Genomic DNA, 19,335 nt, shown 5'->3' with positions numbered 1-19,335 from the left:
TAAATTGAGTGAGCAAAATTTGCACATTAAAGTAGAAGCTGATTATTTGATCTCTGCTTCAAAGCAGGTGGAAGTGTGAAAAAAAAATCCAGACCAACACAAGGTAAAATCAAAAGTACCTGGACACGGGGGAGAGGCTGCAGCTCTGCCAGGCACCCCCGATCCTGACCCCTCAGCTGATTTCAGGCTTCACAACACATCTCCCACCTCCCCCAAAAGCTCGTGGGGATGCTCACTGCTCGCCTGCCTGGCCCCTTACGCCGGGCGCGCTCCCGGGGGAGCGGAGCTCACCCCGACTCAGGCTGGACTGGACCCGGGGAGCTCCTGGCCAGCACCAGACTGGAGCCCCGGGAGAAATCCCCGCACAGAGCGGGAGCCCCGGGCCGTGGCCCGGGCGGCTTTGGGGCTGACCCTGTTCTGTTGGAGAGCACAAGTTCAGCGGTGAAACTCCTCCTGGGAATGACGGCTCCCCAGGGCCCCCAGACAAAAAGCGGCCCCCAGCACACCCCGGCTCACGGTCTGGGGTTGCTATTAACCTGCACTTTTTAACTCCAAAATTCAACGTTTGAGGAAGAGAACCACCATAAGGATGTGCGGAGCCGCTCCTTCCCCTCGGTGCCTCTCCAGCCGCCTCCCTCGGGGCAGTTTGGAGATCTGCCCGCCTCGGGGTCGGCGTCTCAGCCCCGGAGGCAGCAGGACCTGCTCCCGGCTGCCTCTGCCACGAAGCCGCTGCCCGATGCTCCCTGCCAGGCTCGGGGAGGGGGGGCCAGCGGCAGGACCGGCCCCCGGGGTGCCCCCCACTCACCAGCCCCCCCCCCCCCCAGGGCACCAGCACCCACCAGCAGCCGAAAGGCAGGGCCGGGCAGCCCGGGCGGCCCCACGCCTCGAGCATCCTCTTCCCCCGGGTGCCTTAGAGACGCGTGCGTCCCCCGGCACCGTCTGCTGAGTCATTTTTGCATTTTCTGGCTTTGTCTGCCGTCATCCGCATCGCGTCACCCCCCCTTCCCACGACCCGGCGCCGCAAACTACCGAGCACGAGCTGCCGCGGGAGCCTCGGGGGCGAGCGCCGGGGTTGTACGGGCTGCTCCCCCCGAAGGGACGCTCCCTTCCCCGGGAAGGGGCCGCTCGTCTCTAGCACCGTGCACGCCCGTCCCCCGATGCACGCGGGTCACCGGCACGGCTGCGGCTGGCAGCTGCCACACGTTCCCTCCCAAGAACCCCCCTTCCCATTTTCGGTTACTCTAGCTTTGCACCGCCTGGGAGACGTTACCAGCAGGCCCGCAGCCCGGGCTCTGATCAAGGGATCTAGGATCAAACTAAGGAAGGGGAATGGTAAGAGAAGGAGTCTCCATCCCTCCCCCGATACCTGAACCCGAGGGACCGGCTCGCCAGCCCGTTCCCCGGCGCTCGCTGCTGGAGCAAACCCTTCCCTGCTGCGGCAGCATCCCGGGGCCGGGGACCACGCCGTGCGCTCCCAGCGCAGGCGATGCCCCAGCCCCTCCCTGCGAGAGAAGGGGCCAGCCCGACGCCACCAAAACAAGCGCAAAGAGGCCGCTGCGAGGTCCCCCCGGTCCCTGCCGGTGCAGTGCCACCCCGGGGGGCAGCACCGCAGCCGCGGGCCGACGCCGGGCTCTTCACCTCGGCCTTCAGGCGCTCGATCTCGATCTCCCCGTCCTCGATCTGCTGGCGGAGTTGCTTGGCAACGGTCTTCTCCGTTTCCACAATCTGCAGGAGATGGAGGTACTTCTGCATCAGCGCCTCGTGCTCCGTCGCCAGGTTCCTGTAGCTGCAGGCAGACCCGAGCCCGGCCGTGAGCGTCTCCCCTCCCGCAGACCTGCCGCCGCACCCCCCACCCCCCCGGGACGCGCACGCAAAATTAGGTGTCTGCACGCTGCGGTTTGCTGGGGGGGGGGTGTTTCTCCTTCCCGGCTGCCTACGCGCTGCCCTTGCCCCTCCGGCCCGGGGTCCCCGCAGGGGGGAACGAAGGGGGAGACGGCTGCTGCGGTTTGGGGTGCTGCTACTCAGAACTGACCAGTTTGGAGAGGACTCGGGTTCCCCGCGAGGGCGCAAACAGAAAACACAACGCAGGTTTTAAGAGAAATGGTAGGAGCCCCCCCAAAAACCCATAGGCCAAACCTCTCCCACCTACCACGTCCCGAAAGTTTAACAGGAAGGAAGACACCTGTGGCTGAAGCCCTTACGAGCATCCGCTCTCGTTAAGGTGCTGCAGCAGATCTCCTGCCCACAACACCCACCTGCCGCCCACCGCTCGCTGCCAGCCTGGCACGAGCTTGGGAAAAAACTCTCTTTCTGACCATTTTTTGCTATTGCACGATGAACCCCTTCCCAACGGCCTTTGAACCCGGCGGCGAATCGGGCATCGCTCCGGCACCAGGCTGGGACAGGCAGCGCACGGGATGGGGACAGGCAAGCCAGGGGGGGTGTGGGGGGAATGTCTTCAGCCTCCTGCCCCGCTCCAGGGTCTGCGACACGGGGCTGGGGGCCAAAAGCACTCGGCTCTGCCTGCCAGCAGTGCCTGGCTCAAAGGCTCCCTGCCCGCAGCTGCCCCCCGGCACGGCTGCACCTCCAAGCCCCCGGGCCCGGGTCTGCGCTGGCGGAGGGGGGTACCTGGCGTGAGCGATGGCTGCCACCCACTCGTCGCAGTCCTTGGCATCCTCGGTCCTCAGCTCCAGGGTCTTCTGGTTCTCGTGGTTGAAGTTAACGGTGAAGTAATGCTGCGGGAGCAAACAGAGGCCGCGGTTATTGCTCGCTCCCACGGGGCCGCTGGAAAAGCGCTTTATGCTCCACTACAGGTCACTTCAATTGAAAAAAAAAAAAAAAAAAAAAAAAAAAAAACAACAACATTTTGAAACCCCGGGGAGCACGGCTGAGATGTGCTGCCCTCAGCGCTCGGGAAAAGCTGTGCCTTGCCAGCGAGGCAGCGCAGCCGTGCCGGGGCGAGGCCGGGGCTGAGAAACGCTCCGAGGGGAAATCCCGGTGGGCAAACAGCGGGCTTCAGCTCAGCGGGGGGCTGCAGACCCGAGCCTGGGGCCGTGGCCCCGGGGACAAGCCTCACCCGGGGAGGGGGGCGGAGGAGCAAGGGCGTTTAGGCTGCCGCATCCCTGCAGCAGCGAGCGTCCTCGGGCACCGACACGGGGCTTTGGGGCTGGGCAGAGCCCCCACGTGCTCGCACCGCTCGAGCCGGGAGGCTCCGACGGGCAACGGAGCAGGAGGACGCGGCGCAGGGCTATATTTAGCCTCCCTTGACATTTACAGTATTTGTGCTAATTGCGTGCGGTGGCAGCCCGCGTCGGCTGGGGTTTGTGCTGCTCCTGTGCTGCTTTCCTGCAGTCTCCTAGGAAACAGGTACCACGCTGCAATGCCGGATACTGCCCGGAATAACTGGGCTAAAACAAAACCCACTAGAAAAAGCTCATCCTGACATTATCTGCTCCTCCGAGGGATCTGAATTAACACATACCTTGGATAAAAAAAAAACAAAACAAAACAAAACAAACCCACAACCCAACCCCAACCTGCAGCAGCCGCTCGCTCCCCGGCTGCGAACGCAGGCCCTGGAGCACCATGAAAAGCCCCAAAACGCAGGCGGGGGCTCGTGTGGTGCTACACCAGGGCAAGGCTGGGCCTCACCCAGCACAGCTGGGCAGCTCAGCACCAGCAGCACCCCTGTGCTGGACCGGCCGCGCTGCCCACCACGCCTCCCCAAAACAGGGCTCCGTCTCCCACCCCCACCCCTCCCAGCCCTCCCCTTGTCTTCCCCCTCCCGGGGGCATCTTCACTCTCATCCCCTTCCCACCCCTAATGAGGCCCGGGGGTGTTAAGGAGAAGGACTTTTTCTTGCTGATCCTGCGGACAATTTTTCTCCTTAAGGAGCCTTCTCCATGGCAAAACACGCATAAATCCACCTCCCCCCCTCCCCTGACCTGCCACGGCCGGGCTCCCGGCTTGCCTCCGTCCACAGGACATGCCTGGAGCTGCACAGCCCTTCGCCTCCCACCCCCCCTTTCTTCTCCCTCCCACCCCCAGAGGCTCCCACCTTTCTCCCTCCCACCCCCAATAAAACTGGCAATGAGACACCTCCGATGACAGAAAATCCACCAGAAATTGTTGGTCTCTTAAACTGCTGGGGGTAGTTCTGCCTCTCTGCTTTACGCCCATCTCTCTTCCATCCCTTCCCGTGCAAAGAGCATTAAAAAAACCTCATCAGGTTGGCAGGTCTGGAAATCCTCCCCCTTAAACACCGATTTGGGAATATCACCGGCCATGCCAGGGCACTGCCAGGCACTCGCTCCCCAGCCCACCCCACATCCACCCACGCCAACAGCCGGAGCTCGGCTGAGTCCCTGCGGGGCCACAAACACGGGGAGATGCCCCTGGGGCTCCCCCAAAGCGGTCCCAGCGTGGCGGGAGGGGAGGGGACGGCGAGCCCCGGGCTGCCCTTCCCCTGCGCCGCGGGTCCCTTGGGGACGATGCAGCACCCGTGTGTGCTCCCGTGCCGGGTTAGAGCACCCCGACCCTCCCCGGGGCCCCCTGCAGCACCCCGGGACTTGTCAGATCGTAGAACGAGGGGTGGCAGAGCCCGCGGCGGGGACCCGGGACAGGCGCCCGCGCTGCGTCCCCCCCCGGCTTCGCCCACCAGGTCCATCGAGGCTCCTCCCCACACACCAGCACCAGAAGTTTTGTCAGACGGGTTCTGGCTCTTCTAAATTAAACCCAGAATCTCCCGAGGGCTTTGCCAGTGGCATTTCCCACGCTGTCAGCAGCGGAGCCGGGCGATGCGGGGCCGAACGCCGCCAGGACCCTCCGGTCCCGACCGCTGCTCCGTGTACAATTAAAAGCCAGTTCCTGCCAGCTCCCCATGTCACTCTGATTTATCCCCACACAATACCCAGGAAGCCCAGGGCGCCTGAAAGGAGGAAGTTATTTTATATTTGAATAATAAAACTCCCACCGCCTTTTATCTCTGCCTAGATGACGATCCTTCCCTGTTATCACGCACGGCGACACATCAGCCCCGGCAGCCCGGGAGCGTTTCCAGCGGTGCTCAGCGTGTTGGGGGCCGAGGCTCGGTGGCAGCGTGGGGCAGCGAGGGGACAGACCCACAGACGGACCCAGCCGCTCACCAGCACCGCGCAGGATCAGCCCCCGCCTCCAGCATCGCCCCACGCGCAGTTGGTGCTGCTGGGCCACCCCAGCCCCAGAGGGGCATTACCCACGGCTCCAACCCGCTGCTTCTCACACCCGTTTTGTGCTCATTCGGTCATTGTGCTCACCCACAGACCTCATCAACTCACAGCCCCGGGGGCACCGACCCCCCTTCACTCAAACCACCTCTCACTCCGCTTCCTGGCAAACTAAGCAGATGCGATTCCTCAAGCCAGTCCCTCGTTACGGGGCATTTTCCAGGATTCCCCGTTTCCGTGGTGCCTTCTGAGCACCCGCTGCGGGATGCGGGGCCCCCCAGACCCTGGTGCTGGGGGGGGGTTGTTCCTTCAGGAGACCCCAGGAGGACACAGCAATTCTGCCTGAAATAAGGACACGGGACATTCCGGGTCACAAAGTGAAACGTTAAAAAGCCCTCCCGGGGCCAGCGGCGGCCCTGCGACCGTCGCCGGCTTCTCCCCGGCCCTGCCTGCTGCAGGGAGGGGCTGGTGCCGGCCACCGCGGGGGGCAGGTACTGAAGCCCCCAACATGCCGAGACCCCCGGGCTCGATGAGACACAGCCTGTGAGGCCAGAGACCCCCGGGACCTCTCCTCTCTCCCACCTTAAGGGCTTGACAGGCTGCTCCAGCTTTTCCCGGGGGAAGACCCGGCGCATCCCCAGCAGCCCGCGGAAGCCGAATCCGTCCCGCGGACCCCGAGCTTGCAGGGAGATGGCTGCAAGTGTTTTTCAGCAGTGCCGAACAACGTTTTGCTCCAGCAGCTCCAACGTTTCCCAGTAACTCAGCCGGAGGCAGATACCAGCAGGGAGAATTTCAGCTCCAGCAAGCAGTTTGGCAGAGTCCCGTCCCTGGACGCCGAGCGGTCCCTGCGAGGGGTCGGGCGGCTGCAGCTCGAGGGGTGCAGGCAGGATGGGGCCAGGCAATGCCCACCCGGGCAGGGGCTGCTCCCCCGGAGCCCCCCAGCACCCCCCCAGCTCACCGTTTCCAGCGGTTGCTCCCCCGGGTGCCCCAGCCAGCGTGTGCCTGCGGCTCTGCTCAAGGGTGGCCCAGCTGGGAGGGCCCTGCCCCGACCCCCCACATTCCGCTCCCTCTGTCGTATTTTTCTGCAGAAGAGCCCTGGCACCAGCTCGGCTATTTTTACAGAGAGGAGAGTACAACAGCAAAATGCTGCTCGGGAGCTATTTCTGCTTCCAGAACCTCAACAAACGACTTTGAATTAATGAAGGAGACTACCCGAGTGATTAATGCACAGGGACTATCTCCCCAGAAACGTCCTCCCGCGTGTCTGACATCCCTGGGCTGGCACGGTGAGCGCAGCAGCAGCTCTGCCCTCCCGCCATGCCCAACGCTGTAGAAACAAAACCTGCGTGTGCATCCGCAAGTGTGGGTCCCTGCAGACCCCTGGACACGCGTCCCTGTGCCCCCCAAGGTGCTCTTTGCCCACTCCCGTGCCTGTGTCTGTCCGACGCCTGTTCTGCCCGGCCGTGGCTGGGACACTGGGGCTCCCCCACCCTCCACATCCTCAGTACAAGCCAACGAGGTGCTAACGGAGAGCGCGTTTGCTGCGGTGCTTTGGGGGTTGCCACGCTGGTGGGACACAGATCCCCGTGTCCCACAGCCACGGTAAGGTGCCACACAGTGTTTCCACAGGGATGTTTAAGGGTGCCCGGCGAGCTCTCACGGGGATCCCCATCAGCAGGGAGCCGGGCTCCCCGCGGGGCTCGTGGCACGGCACGGCGGCTGCACCAGCACCCCCCCGTGTCCCCACTGCTCCCCAGTGCCCGGCACGGCGGCTGCACCAGCATCCCCCCGTGTCCCCACTGCTCCCCAGTGCCCGGCACAGCGGCTGCACCAGCATCCCCCCGTGTCCCCACTGCTCCCCAGTGCCCGGCACAGCGGCTGCACCAGCATCCCCCCGTGTCCCCACTGCTCCCCAGTGCCCGGCACGGCGGCTGCACCAGCACCCCCCGTGTCCCCACTGCTCCCCAGTGCCCGGCACGGCGGCTGCACCAGCATCCCCCCGTGTCCCCACTGCTCCCCAGTGCCCGGCACGGCGGCTGCACCAGCACCCCCCCGTGTCCCCACTGCTCCCCAGTGCCCGGCACGGCGGCTGCACCAGCATCCCCCCGTGTCCCCACTGCTCCCCAGTGCCCGGCACGGCGGCTGCACCATCATCCCCCCGTGTCCCCACTGCTCCCCAGTGCCCGGCCCTGCCGTGCTCACACCGGGGGCTTCGGTTCCCCAACACCCGGCTGGCCTCTGCCATCCCGCTCTGCCCAGAATTTTTTAAAAACCGGGAGCCAGGCGTTTTTCAGCCTGACAGCTCCGGCTGCCTTGACCGGGCACTTTCTCCTGCAGCCCAAGGGTGCCCGGCTCTGCTGAAGGGGCTGGCGGGAGCCGGGGGGGGGGGGGGACCAGGACAGAAACCCCCCCAGCAACGCTGCCCGGGCAGGCGCGGTGACTGTCACCCTTTCCTGCACACAGCGGTTCGGTGCTGTCACAGGGACCTTTCCCCCCCCCCCAGACGCCCCCCACCATCCCTCTGCAACGGGGGTGCTCCCGCCCGCCCTCACCCACCACGGCAGAAGTCACGAAGCCGACGGTTATTGCAGCTGACATAAAGGGCAAGGGAGGGGAACTCTTCTTATCTGGATGGATGAGTCTAAAAACCCACAGCCAGCGATGGCAGCTTTTCACTTCCCTGACCTACATACCATGTGCTCTGGGAAGACGGGACCCGGGACTGGGAGATGGGCGGTCGGGCAGCTCGTTTGCTTGCTGACAGTAAGAAAAAAACCCAGAGGCTGCAGTTTCTCTCCTCTGCTTCAGGACGGACTGTGAGGATGCTCAAACACAGGCACCAGAGCTGAGCATCAGCCGTGCCGGGTGGGCTGCCACGCCACGAGTGGGGCGAACAGCAGGCAGGGGACCCTCTGCAGCCGGGGGCTTCACCCATCTGAATCCCACCCTAAGCCTTGGGCAGAAACATTGGGGGAAAAAAAAAAAAAATTAAATTTTTCCCCTCTCCGGCACGCAGATATCACCAGTACCAGCACTGTGAGCAGCTGCCCCGCTCACAGCTTGGAAATACAACCTTGGCATCACTCTATCCAGTAATTAATAAAGAAACCAGCGTTACACCGAGGTCCCAACCCTGGGAACATCGGACACTCATACCGTGGCCAGACTGTACATATGAATATTGCCATTGCTACGATGACTCGGCGCAATATTTGCAATAAATCTGCAAAATGCGTGTGTGCAGCTGAGAAGGTGTGTCTGAGGCTGCTGAGCTGGTGGGACTGGGCTGGGGGAGGGCTTCTTTCCTCTCCCCTCCTGCTTCTGTAACAGACTTCATGAACCCACTGGGCGGCAATGTGTGAAGAAAGGGGACGGACTGGCATCACATTTAAAACACAAAAATCAGTAGGGTAATCTCCAAACTTACGAGTAGTTCAGGTTTAGGTTCACAAATTGTGATTTATGTTCAAAAAATCAGATTGCATGTAAATAAATTCAGGTTCCCGTGCTGCTGGTATGAAGGCTGAGTTCCTGCTGCACTCAGCTCACTGCAGAAAGCCTGGCTAAAAATACATGCATCTAGGCAAAAAGTTTTCATTTGAAGTTTATAAAAATCCAGGACAATCCAACAGGCTGGCTGTCATGGCAGAGACCCAAGTGAGCAAATCAAGGTGAATTAAGCTGATGAGAAGACCAAAACCAGCTTAAGCCAAGAGATCTCTTAAACAGAAGTGGTTCATACCTTTAAAAAAAGAAAAATCATCTTTAAAAACGTCCTTTTAAACTTTTTAACACAATTTCCTTCCTCAGATTTTTTTCTTTTAGAGGTGAAAATGCTCTCGCCCTTTTTTCTTTTAGAGGTGAAAATGCTCTCGCCCTTTTTGCTTTATCAGAAACCAACCTCTGCTGACTCCTGGTCTTTGGCAACTAAAATATTCCAGTGCCTATTTTACCACTTCGGCTCAGAATCTGGACGCACAAACACGGTTTTTCTCGACCACCCACCAACCAAGGGCTGGAGGAGCTGCCGCCCGGGCACCCGGCTGTGCGCCGCAGCGGCCGGAGCTCAGGGACCCGAGACATCGATGCTCAACATCAGCGGGGGTGCGGAGAGCCTCGGGAAGGTGACGCCTGCGATAGCCCGCCGTGCTGGGATGCCGTCCCCAAGCCGGGGGGGCAGCGGGGGGGGTCTCGGTCTTTTGGGAAACCACCTGTAAACGCTTCTAAAAGCCCGGAGCCCCGAGCGCCGGTGGTGGGCGAGTACATCTAACGCACGCGCCGCGCTTGGCTCCCAAGTCCTGCAAACACCAGCTCGCCCAGGGCGGAGCTGGGGGGTGACGGCGACGGGCACAACCTCGGCCACAGCTCCCACCCTGCGCCCCCAGCGCTCCCGTCACGCGTGCCACTGGGGGAACAACCCACTCCGTGGCCTCAGCTCTTTTGTTCACAGAACACCTGTAAGAAGGCCGTGTTGTCCCAGAATTGCCTTCTTTGGATTTATATGACAAATCTGGGGAGTAGTTTTTCATCCTATGACAGGGGCAGTTCCCGCAGAGGCAAGGTGTCCTGCGCTCAGCCTCAGCTGGAATCGCTTCGCCGCCATCAGTCACACAGCTCACACTACATTATCCTGTCCTTTGAATAAGCATCATGTGAATAATCAGAGAGACGGCAATCAGGCAGCAGCACGCTCAGACTGACACCCCGACGGGAAAACAGACTTTTCTAGAAGACAAGAAGCGCGTTACCCTCCGGTGCCAAGCCTGTTCTGCGCAGCCCTGGTGTGGCTAACGCGGGATTTCCGTGCGGCACGGGGATCGCTCGCTCTCTCCAGGCAGCCCCGTCCTACCAACCTCTTGATTTTGTTTTGCTGCCTCCATGCTGGGCCCCAGCAGGTGGGCAGCCACCCCGCACCAGAGCACCCTCACCCCCTCTCCCTGCACCCTGCACCAGAGCACCCTCACCCCCTCGCCCCGCACCCTGCGCCAGAGCACCCTCACCCTGCACCCTCCACCCTCACCCCCTCGCCCCGCACCCTGCGCCAGAGCACCCTCACCCCCTCACCCCACACCCTCACCCCCTCACCCCGCACCCTGCACCCTCACCACCTCACCCTGCACCAGAGCACCCTCACCCCCTCACCCCGCACCCTGCACCAGAGCACCCTCACCCCCTCGCCCCGCACCCTGCACCCTCACCCCCTCGCCCCCTCGCCCCGCACCCCCAGAGCGCAGCCGAGGGTGCCCAGGCTGCGGGCAGCCCTGCCCGGGGTTCCCCACGGACGCTCTGCTCACCCCAGCGAGAACCTCCTCTGGAAGTGGGATCTGTCCCCCCCTGCCACTGGGACCGGAGCTGCCCGCTGCTCCCAGCACTCCCCTGTCTCAACTCGGGGTCAGGTTTAAGGCTCCTTCTGTGGCCTCTGCTGCTGCTCCCGCTCGCCTGGAGCACAGCACGGCCCGGATAACCCCGGGCACGCAGCAGAGGTGCCCAGGATGGGAACCCATCGTCTGCAGCTCCCCTGGCTACTGCTGGAAAGAGCCAGGGAGTCCCCGGGGTGGAGGGGGGGGCACATGCTGCTCATCATTGCCATGGGGGCTGGGACGGCAGCACCCAACAAAAGCACTTGTGCCTAATGCTGGAGGAGGAGGAGGTCTGGGCAAATGCCTGGCTGCTCCAGACGAGCCATCACCAACCACTCTCTTCACCAGAGGGACCAGCAGCGGGTGCCTGGCCAGTCCCGCCCGCAGAGCGAAAGCATTTGGCCCCGGCTCACCCAGGGCAGCCCTTTCCGAGGGTACCAGGAGCTCTGCCCAGGTGATCCCCGCTCCCCACGCAGCGACAGGGATGGGGACAGGCACAGCCAGACCCTGTGGCCCACGCTGCTGCGTCCTCGGGGACCTGCCCGAGCTCTCTGACAGCGGGGCCTGGGGCTCGGCTCCGAGGGAGCGGGAGCTGGCGGGGGCTGCTGCAGGCACCCACCACCCCCGAGGCTCCCAAGCATCCCCCAGCTCCGCTTCCCTCCAGCTCTTCCAGCGTCCCAGGGACGGGTGCCCCCGCACCGGGTGCCCTCGCTGACCGCGCTTTGTCTCCGCTACTCCTCGTGCTGCCAAGAAGAGAGGTGGCTTTCTGGTGCCCCCCCTTAGCTGTGCAGGGAAACGAGCAGGGCCAGGGCTGGACACACTCCGGGGAGGTGAAAGACAAACTCCCTCCCCGACAGGCCGGTGGGAACCGTTTCCACAAGCCTCCATCCCACTGGGAGACGGCAGCCACGCACACCCACCCACTGACTCCTCATCCTCAGCTTTGCATCCCGGTGCAAAACGCTTCCCCGAGCCCCCCCTGCCCCTGACAGCATGGGCAGTAAGGGTTACACCCATCCCTGGCAAACGCTTCGAAGACAGGGAAGAAAAATCTCCAGCTCCAGGCTGTGCGTCCACAAGAGCAGCCCAGGCTTTGTGGGGAAAAAGGACTCGTAGCTCCAGAGAGCTGCAGAGTTTCGCGCTTGACTCAGCATCACGTCGGCTCTCAGAGGGAAGCCACGAAGAATAACGCACGGCACCGGGGGACGGGTCTGCAAATCCCACTCAAGGCCGGATCTGCAGAGCGAACCCAGCCGGGATTCCCAGTGCCCGACCCCCGAGTGACGGGGGGCCCTCACCCCACGCCGGGCCCTTCCCGGTGCTGAGCACACGGCCTCGAGCTCAGGGCAGGATCAGCCCCGGGCCTCCGCGCCGGCTCAGCTCCTCCGCCGGGATCTCACTTTGGCTGCACCCCAGCGGGTCCAGTCCCGCCCGGGGCACCCCGCATCCTGCCCGGCCCCCCCCCCCCAGTGCTGCACCCGGGGGGGTCTCTCATGGCCCCTTCCACCCAGAGGCAGGAGCTGTGACCACGGGAAGGCACATCCCAGCACCCTCACCCTCGGGGGCTGGGGACGGCAGGTCCCGGGAGGCAGCATGGCCCAGACACCCCGGCAGAATCAAAGGGAGGGTTCAACCCCCCCCCCCCCCCCCCCCGCCCCAGCACCACCGCCCCGAGCAGCCCAAACACCCACCTCCCGCAGACCCTTCCTCCGGGCCACAGCCTGAAGCCCACCCAATCATACAACACCTTCCAAATCAAACTGGTTTGAAGAAAATTTCATTTGTGGAAAACCATAGCAAAAGCAGAAAAGAAAGTTTCCAGAGGCAGCCAAATCCCTTCTTCGGTGTTTCAGTTTTTCAAATAACTTCACTCCCGTGTTCTCACGTGCACTGTATGCCAGAAATACGCTGCATTTCCAGCAAAAAGATCCCCTGCCAAAGCAAAATATGTGAACTTTAAAAAAGAGGGGGCTTTGGAAGATCCACCTTTTAAAATTTCTCCTTTGTGGAGAATTTGAAACCTTTCAGGCTTTACTCCAGTGAAGAAGGAATCTAAACCTGAAACTCCTCTGCTGCAGGGAACACTGTCCTCATAGCTCCAGTGGTAACTGTCCAGATAGATAAATACCCTCAGAAAACAATTAATGGTGATCACGGGCAATGCTAGAAATTTCCTCAGCACCTTGCTTTCAAAGGAAGAGCCGGCGATGCTGAACACAGCTCGGTACCAGGTGAGCTGGAAGAAAACGTTTTATCTGGTTTGCAGAACTCGGACCCCTTCCTCCCCGAGACCTGCCGGCTCCGTGTGCCATTTGCTCGCTTTCGCCCTCCCGCACAGACCATGCTGCAGATCTGCACCATAAATATTCTGCTGCTTATCTCATCTGGTATGCCATTAATTAGTTTGCAAAGCAGTGGGCATTCAAGTGCTTGAGCACTTTCATTTAAATTTGTCCTAATGAATTATACAAAATTATGAGCCAGACGCTTAAACCTTGGTAAATCGGCGCAGATCGGCGGCCTGGCAAATATTTGGTGTGGCAGGATCCCACTGCACCGTGACAGCAGCCCCTCATTTACACCGGGGATAAATCTCCCAGGTGCATTTTGAACTGGCAAGGGGCTGTGACATCCTCCACTTAATGTTTACCTGGTGGAAAATCCCTCCTGCACAAACACGAGGAGACAGACCCTGGAGAGCAAGCTCGATTTAAACCTGGCTAGCAAGCTGGATGGAAGGCGAACCGGGAACGTCCACCAGCATCCATTACCCTGCTACCCAAGGGGACAGGGCAGGGCAGCAGCGTGGCCCCTTGCAGACACAGCCCCCTCCTTGCTGCTGCAGCCGGCCGTGCGGCACCCCAGGGACGGCTCCAGTGCAAGAGCCGGGACTGCGAGGGGGCACAGCTGTTCCAAAAAAAAAAACAAAAAAAAAAAACAAAAAAACCAACAACCTGTATTTTAATCTGAACGGGGAAATATTCCTGTGATCCTGGCCAGGAGTGAGGAGACGTGCCACGGAGCAGTGGGGCTGCACTGCCTGGCTCTTGTGGCAGGGCTCTTTGGAGTGCTGAGCGCGGCATGATTAGCCAGAGGTAATTAAGGAGCTTATTTCCTTCCAAGCTGCCCCCCCGCCTCAGGCCAGTGCCCACGGGGCCTGTCCCACAGCCTGCCAGCAGCGCTCACCACCCCCCAGGAGCGCGGTTAGGCAGAAATTATGCAAGACCTGCAGAGCTGGACCCAAAATGCAGGGTGCCTCCTGCAAGCACCCAGCGCCGGGAAAACCACCCCCGCTGCCCCCAGCGAGGGGCTGCCCGGTGCCCGCGGCGACACGGGCACCCGACCGGGCGGGCGAGGGCGGAATTCAGCCGCGACGGGCTCCTCTCCTCCGCGTTCTTGAGGCTGGGGGCGATTTTGGAAGCTGTGGCAGCGGTGGGCAGGGATTTGCACCCTCCAGGCTGGAAAGCAGGCCTTCCTCACCCCCCCCCCCGCCCGGCACCAACCCCCCCCTGCCCGGCTGCTCAGGCGCACCCCGAGCTCCAGCAAACGACAAACAAGCTGGGGGTTGCCAGCATTGCACACCCGCGGCTCCGTGCCACCCTGCCCACCCGGGAAAGGCGCAGCCAGGGGAGAGACACCCCCTCCGCCGGGGGCCAGGTCCCTAGGCATTCAGGGGGACACGGGAGACGGACACCCCCGGATTCTCCCAGGGCCTCGCAATGGTTTTGCTGTTTCGGTGCTGTTGCACCCGCAGACATTAGCATCTGGCCGGGAGCACTGCAGCCAGGCGCCAGCCCTGCGTGTGCCATGGGGGACCCCCGGCTCTGCTTGTCCCCACCGCCCGGGGAGGGGACGGGTGGCATTTCCAGCCGGGTCTGTGACAGGAGCACGACCCGCACATGCGGGGAGAGGGAACTGGGTGGAATCCACGTGAAAATAAGGCCCTGAGTCCCCCCCCTCTCCCCCCCGCGCTGAGCACCCTACACCCATCGCCCAGGCTGCCCACGCTGCGGGGCCGCGCTTGTCCCCCAGCACGATGGCAAGCCCCGGGGGGTGCACACGGGTGGGATGCACACGGGGGGCGGGGGGGACTGCGTCAAGCTGGGACGTGTCGAATCCGAACGTCCGGGTCACAGCGTGGACGGAGCAACCCCACCGGAGGATCCCCGGGGGTCGTGGGCCTCTCTACACCCCGCTGCTCCAGAACACCGGCGGGGCCGCGCCGCGGACACGCGTGGGGCTCCGCTGCGCAAAGCGCGGCCCGCGGCCGCCGGGGGGCGCCCCACGCCGCGGCCCCGCCGCCAATTACCGGTGGCTAATTAGCCATGGGGGGGGGGGGTGGTGGGGGGGGGCGCCCTCCAGCAGAGCCCGACACCCCCCTAATGAACTCACCCGCTGCCCCGGGGTGCGCTGGCAGCGCGGCCGGGGGACCGGCACTGCAACCCCGGGGAGCATCCCCTCCCGCTCCCCCGGCCGGCCTCATCCCCCGCCCCGGTCACGCGTGGGGCAGGTCCCGGGCAGCGGGCAGGTCCGCTGCGCTGCGGCGGCGGGAGCCCCGGGGACCGGGGCCGGGACCCCCGCGGGGGCAGCGGCGGCCCCGGGGCATCATCCAGCGCCCTCGACAGCGGCCGGAGCGGCGGGGGGAGTGGGGAGGGGAGGGGGGGGCTGCCGGCCCCGCGCCCCCGCCGTGCCCACCTGCTTCTCCAGGGAGTCCTTGGCCGAGAGGGAGGGCTTGGGGGAGGGCGCCCGGTCGCAGACGCAGCCCTCGAGCAGGTAGAGCCCCGAGGGCCGGGAGCTGGAGTCGGTCTCGAAGTAGAAGAGCATGTTCTGCAGCAGCGCGAACCACTTGGTGTGCCATTTTGTGTTGTCGGAGCTCCGCTTGCTCAGGTAGCCCTTCCTGGCGCCGTCCTTCTTCGCCAGCAGCCCCAGGTAGGTGACGTGCCCGTCATTGAGCCGCATCCCCTTCTGCATCTTGGTGGGCGCCGCCGGCTCCTCACATGGTCCCCGCCGGGCGACCGGCGGGCGGGTCCCTGGCCAGCAGCCGCAGCCCCCGCATCAGCGGCGCCCGCTGCCCCCGGAGAACCGGCGGCGGCTCATGCCGGGCCCGAGCCCCGCCGCCCTGCCCGCGCAGCGCTCGCCTCCCGCGGCGCCGGCGGCGGCGGCGGCTCTGCCGGGGGAAGCGCCGCGTCCCGGAGCCGCGTCTCCCGCAGACGGGCGAGTCATGTGATGCCGGAGCCGGCGGCGGCGGCACCGGGAGCCCGTCAGCACCGGGCCGGGCCGGGCCGAGCCGAGCCGAGCCGAGCCGAGCCGAGCCGCCGGCCCTGCGCTGCCGCCGGCTGCGGGGGTGGCCGCGCCGCGCTCCCCGGGGCCGCTCCCTCCCCCCCCACCCACCCACTCACCCACCCACTCACCCACTCACCCCCCGGGGCCGCGGGGTGCCGGGGGCGCCCGCCCCGCCCGCTGCCAGCGCGGACACGGGACCCCCGGGCCGGGAGGGACCCCCGGGCACACGGGAACCGCGGGCACAGCCGGAGCCCCAGGGTAAGAGGGACCCCCGGGCACATGGGACCCTCGGGATAAGAGGGACCCCTGGGCACATGGGACCCTCGGGATAAGAGGGACCCCTGGGCACATGGGACCCCCAGGATAAGAGGGACCCCCGGGCACACGGGAACCGCGGGCACAGCCGGAGCCCCAGGGTAAGAGGGACCCCTGGGCACATGGGACCCCCGGGATAAGAGGGACCCCCAGGCACATGGGAAATGCGGCCACAGCCGGAGCCCCAGGGTAAGAGGGACCCCCGGGCACACGGGAACCGCGGGCACAGCTGGAGCCCCAGGGTAAGAGGGACCCCTGGGCACATGGGACCCCTGGGATAAGAGGGACCCCCGGGCACACGGGAACCACGGGCACAGCCGGAGCCCCAGGGTAAGAGGGACCCCTGGGCACATGGGACCCCCGGGATAAGAGGGACCCCCGGGCACACGGGAACCACGGGCACAGCCAGAGCCCCAGGGTAAGAGGGACACCTGGGCACAGCCAGAGCCCCAGGCCGGGAGGGATCCCCGGGCACAGCCAGAGCCCTGGGTCAAGAAGGACCCCCAGGCCAAGAGGGATCCCCAGGCACACAGGACCCCCGGGCTAAGAGGAACCCCCGGGCACAGCCAGACCCCCAGGCTGGGATGGATCCCCAGGCCAAGAGGGACCCCTGGGCACAGCTGGAGCCCTGGGCTAAGAGGGATCTTGGGGCACAGGGGGACCCGCAGGCTGAGAGGGACCCCCAGACACATGGGACTTCTGGGCACAGCTGGAGCCCCAGGCTGGGAGGGACCCCTGGGTGAAGTGGGGCCAAAAGGGACCCTCAGGCCAGGAAGGACCTTGGGACAGACGGCACCCCTGGGCAGAGCCAGGCCCTGTGTGGACAGGGACTCTGGGGTGCAGCGGGACCCCCAGCCCAAGTGGGGACCCTTGGGCTGAATCAGCCCAGGGCTGGCACGAGCCCTGGCTTGCCATGAGCCCCAAACCCAGCAGGACCCCCAGGCCAGGTGGGACCCCCAACCTATGCCGGCTCTGCAGCAGGTTCTGCTCGGCTGGGCACCCCCCCCAGCCTTGGGCACCCCCTGTGACCAGCCCCACGCATGGCCTTGCCCTTGGCGGGTCCCACGCCAGCCCACACTTCCCCACCCAGCAGCGTGGAGCCGACCCAGTCCCGGCTGCGGTCCCTAACGCCGCCGTCCCTCGAGCCGGGCGGTCCCTCTGCGTGCAGGGGCATCGGCACCCCCCGACTCCATCCTCGCCCTTCCCACCCTCCGCCTCATTAGGGCGCCCCAGCAGCTGCGCAGCCGCTCCCGGGTGTCACACGTGGGAGAGGGAAGGACCCAGTTTCTCCATTTATTTCTGTTCCTCTCACCCTTCGATCCCTCTCCTCCATCCTGGCCTTGCGTGCTGCGCCCAGCAAGGCAAAACGGGGAAATCTGGGCACTGGCAGCAGCTGGAGCCTGGGCAGGGCAGGGCGGGCCTCGGTGCTTCCCATATCCCGGGGCTCCCCGCAGCCTGGGTCGGTCAGACACCGCGGTGATGGGCACATGGGAGACCTGGGGTGGGTGGGAGGTGGCACAGGAACCCCGAGGAACCGGCCCCACGCGTGGCCAAGCCCCTGCAGACAGGGAGGGCATCAGGAACCCCGTGTTAATTAGCTTTGTTTCCGCTGGAAATGCTGGCAGATCTCCGAGGAATTCAGTGAGGTCACGGGTTGCCATGGCAACCGGCGGGAACGGGCTGGCATTGGGAAGGGTGCTGGCATTTCCAGGATGCAGGCGCTTGGCCTGGGGGCTGGCTGGGATGCGCACCCACGGCTGCCCCGAGGGGCACGGCCTGGGTGCCAGAGCAGGGCCATGCGCTGCCCTTGGCACCCCCTGCCCCCCCAGCCGGCAGACAAGCCGCGGCAGAGCTGGTGCCACATGAGGCAGCCGGACTTCGCTCCCCAGCCGGTGCTGGTTTAGCCGGGCCCCCCCTTTGGTGATACGGAGGGTAAGGGGAAAAACAGCCGAGAGCTTGCGAGCCTCGAGCAAATCCAGAAACCTTGATTTCTAAAACAGAGAGAGGAGTATTTTTTGCGTGTGACGTTTGCTTCGACTGACTCTAAGGCGGTTGCAGCGTGGCCCTTTGGCCCTGGGACAGCAGAGGTGACGCGTTTGTCACTGCTCCCCAGTGCCGCCGCACCAGAGCCGCACCGGCCACTGCCGGCTGCCGAGAGACGGGGAGTTTGTCCAGAGGAAACATTGCCCCGGGTTTCCAAGTATTTTAACTGCAGTGGTTTCTTCTCTCTTCATTTAAGTGTTTAATAAACATCGGATGCCTGCGGGCATCCTGCGCCACGCGGAGCCTTGAGCCCGAGCAGAATGGTGCACAGCAGCAGCACCCGAGGGTGCGGGGCCTGCTTGCAGGGGAGAGCTGGGGGAACAGGATGGGGCTCGGCGCAGGATGGGGCTCGGCGCAGGATGGGGCTCAGTTCAGGACGGGGCTCAGCACAGGATGGGGCTCAGCACAGGATGGGGCTCGGTGCAGGATGGGGCTCAGCACAGGACGGGGCTCAGCACAGGATGGGGCTCAGCACAGGATGGGGCTTGGTGCAGGATGGGGCTCAGCACAGGATGGGGCTCAGCACAGGATGGGGCTCGGCGCAGGATGGGGCTCGGTGCAGGATGGGGCTCGGTGCAGGGTGGAGCTCAGTGCAGGATGGGGCTCAGTGCAGGACGGGGCTCGGTGCAGGGTGGAGCTCAGCACAGGCCGGGGCTTGGTGCAGGATGAGGCTCAGGGCAGGACAGGACGCAGTGCAGGATGGGGCTCTCCGTCAGGCTCCCTGCTCGCTCAGCACCGCAGCGCTGGGATGTGCTCGTCCCTACGTCCTGCCAGTGTCACCCGGGCAGGTTGCAAAGCCTGTTGCTGTGCTCCCACTCCTCGTGAGAACGCATCCTGTGACTTCCACGCCACGGTAATCAGCTGTGGAAAACACGACCCCGGCCACTCTCAGCCCGTGCCCCATCCTCCCGCCCGCCCGGGGCCCGTGCTGGCTCAGCCTGTGGCTCTTCCACACACCAGCGGCCTCCTCACCAGCTCAGTTCCCGCAGAGTCTCTTCCCTCTCTCGTGCTTGGCTGGCAGAAGCAGTTTCCCGCTCTGTACCCCCGGCTCCGGCTCCCCGCGCCCGCCGGGTGCCCACGGCTGGCACCCTTGCTCAGCACCGTGGGCATCTCCCCAGCTCTGCCTGCAA

The 19,335-nt window shown here is 64.3% G+C and overlaps 1 protein-coding gene across 2 annotated transcripts in view; it reads right to left on the bottom strand.

Moving 5' to 3' along the window:
- Positions 1–15,861, bottom strand: part of RASGRF1 (Ras protein specific guanine nucleotide releasing factor 1) — a 39,376-nt gene extending 23,515 nt beyond the window's left edge. For both annotated transcript variants that reach the window (XM_042804017.1, XM_042804018.1), the window contains exons 1-3: positions 15,260–15,861; positions 2,629–2,735; positions 1,639–1,786 (exon numbers count right to left, since the gene is read on the bottom strand). In XM_042804017.1, coding sequence (XP_042659951.1) covers positions 1,639–1,786; positions 2,629–2,735; positions 15,260–15,535 — 531 coding nt within the window. In that variant the 5' untranslated portion in view covers positions 15,536–15,861. The remainder of the gene's footprint in view (positions 1–1,638; positions 1,787–2,628; positions 2,736–15,259) is intronic.
- Positions 15,862–19,335: the final 3,474 nt, after the last annotated feature.

The sequence above is a fragment of the Tyto alba genome, unplaced genomic scaffold (assembly GCF_018691265.1).
Source record: "Tyto alba isolate M040663 unplaced genomic scaffold, T.alba_DEE_v4.0 Super-Scaffold_41, whole genome shotgun sequence".
NCBI lineage: Eukaryota > Metazoa > Chordata > Aves > Strigiformes > Tytonidae > Tyto > Tyto alba.
The sequence above is the reverse complement of the archived record's forward strand: the minus strand, read 5'-3'. Positions and strand labels throughout refer to the sequence as shown.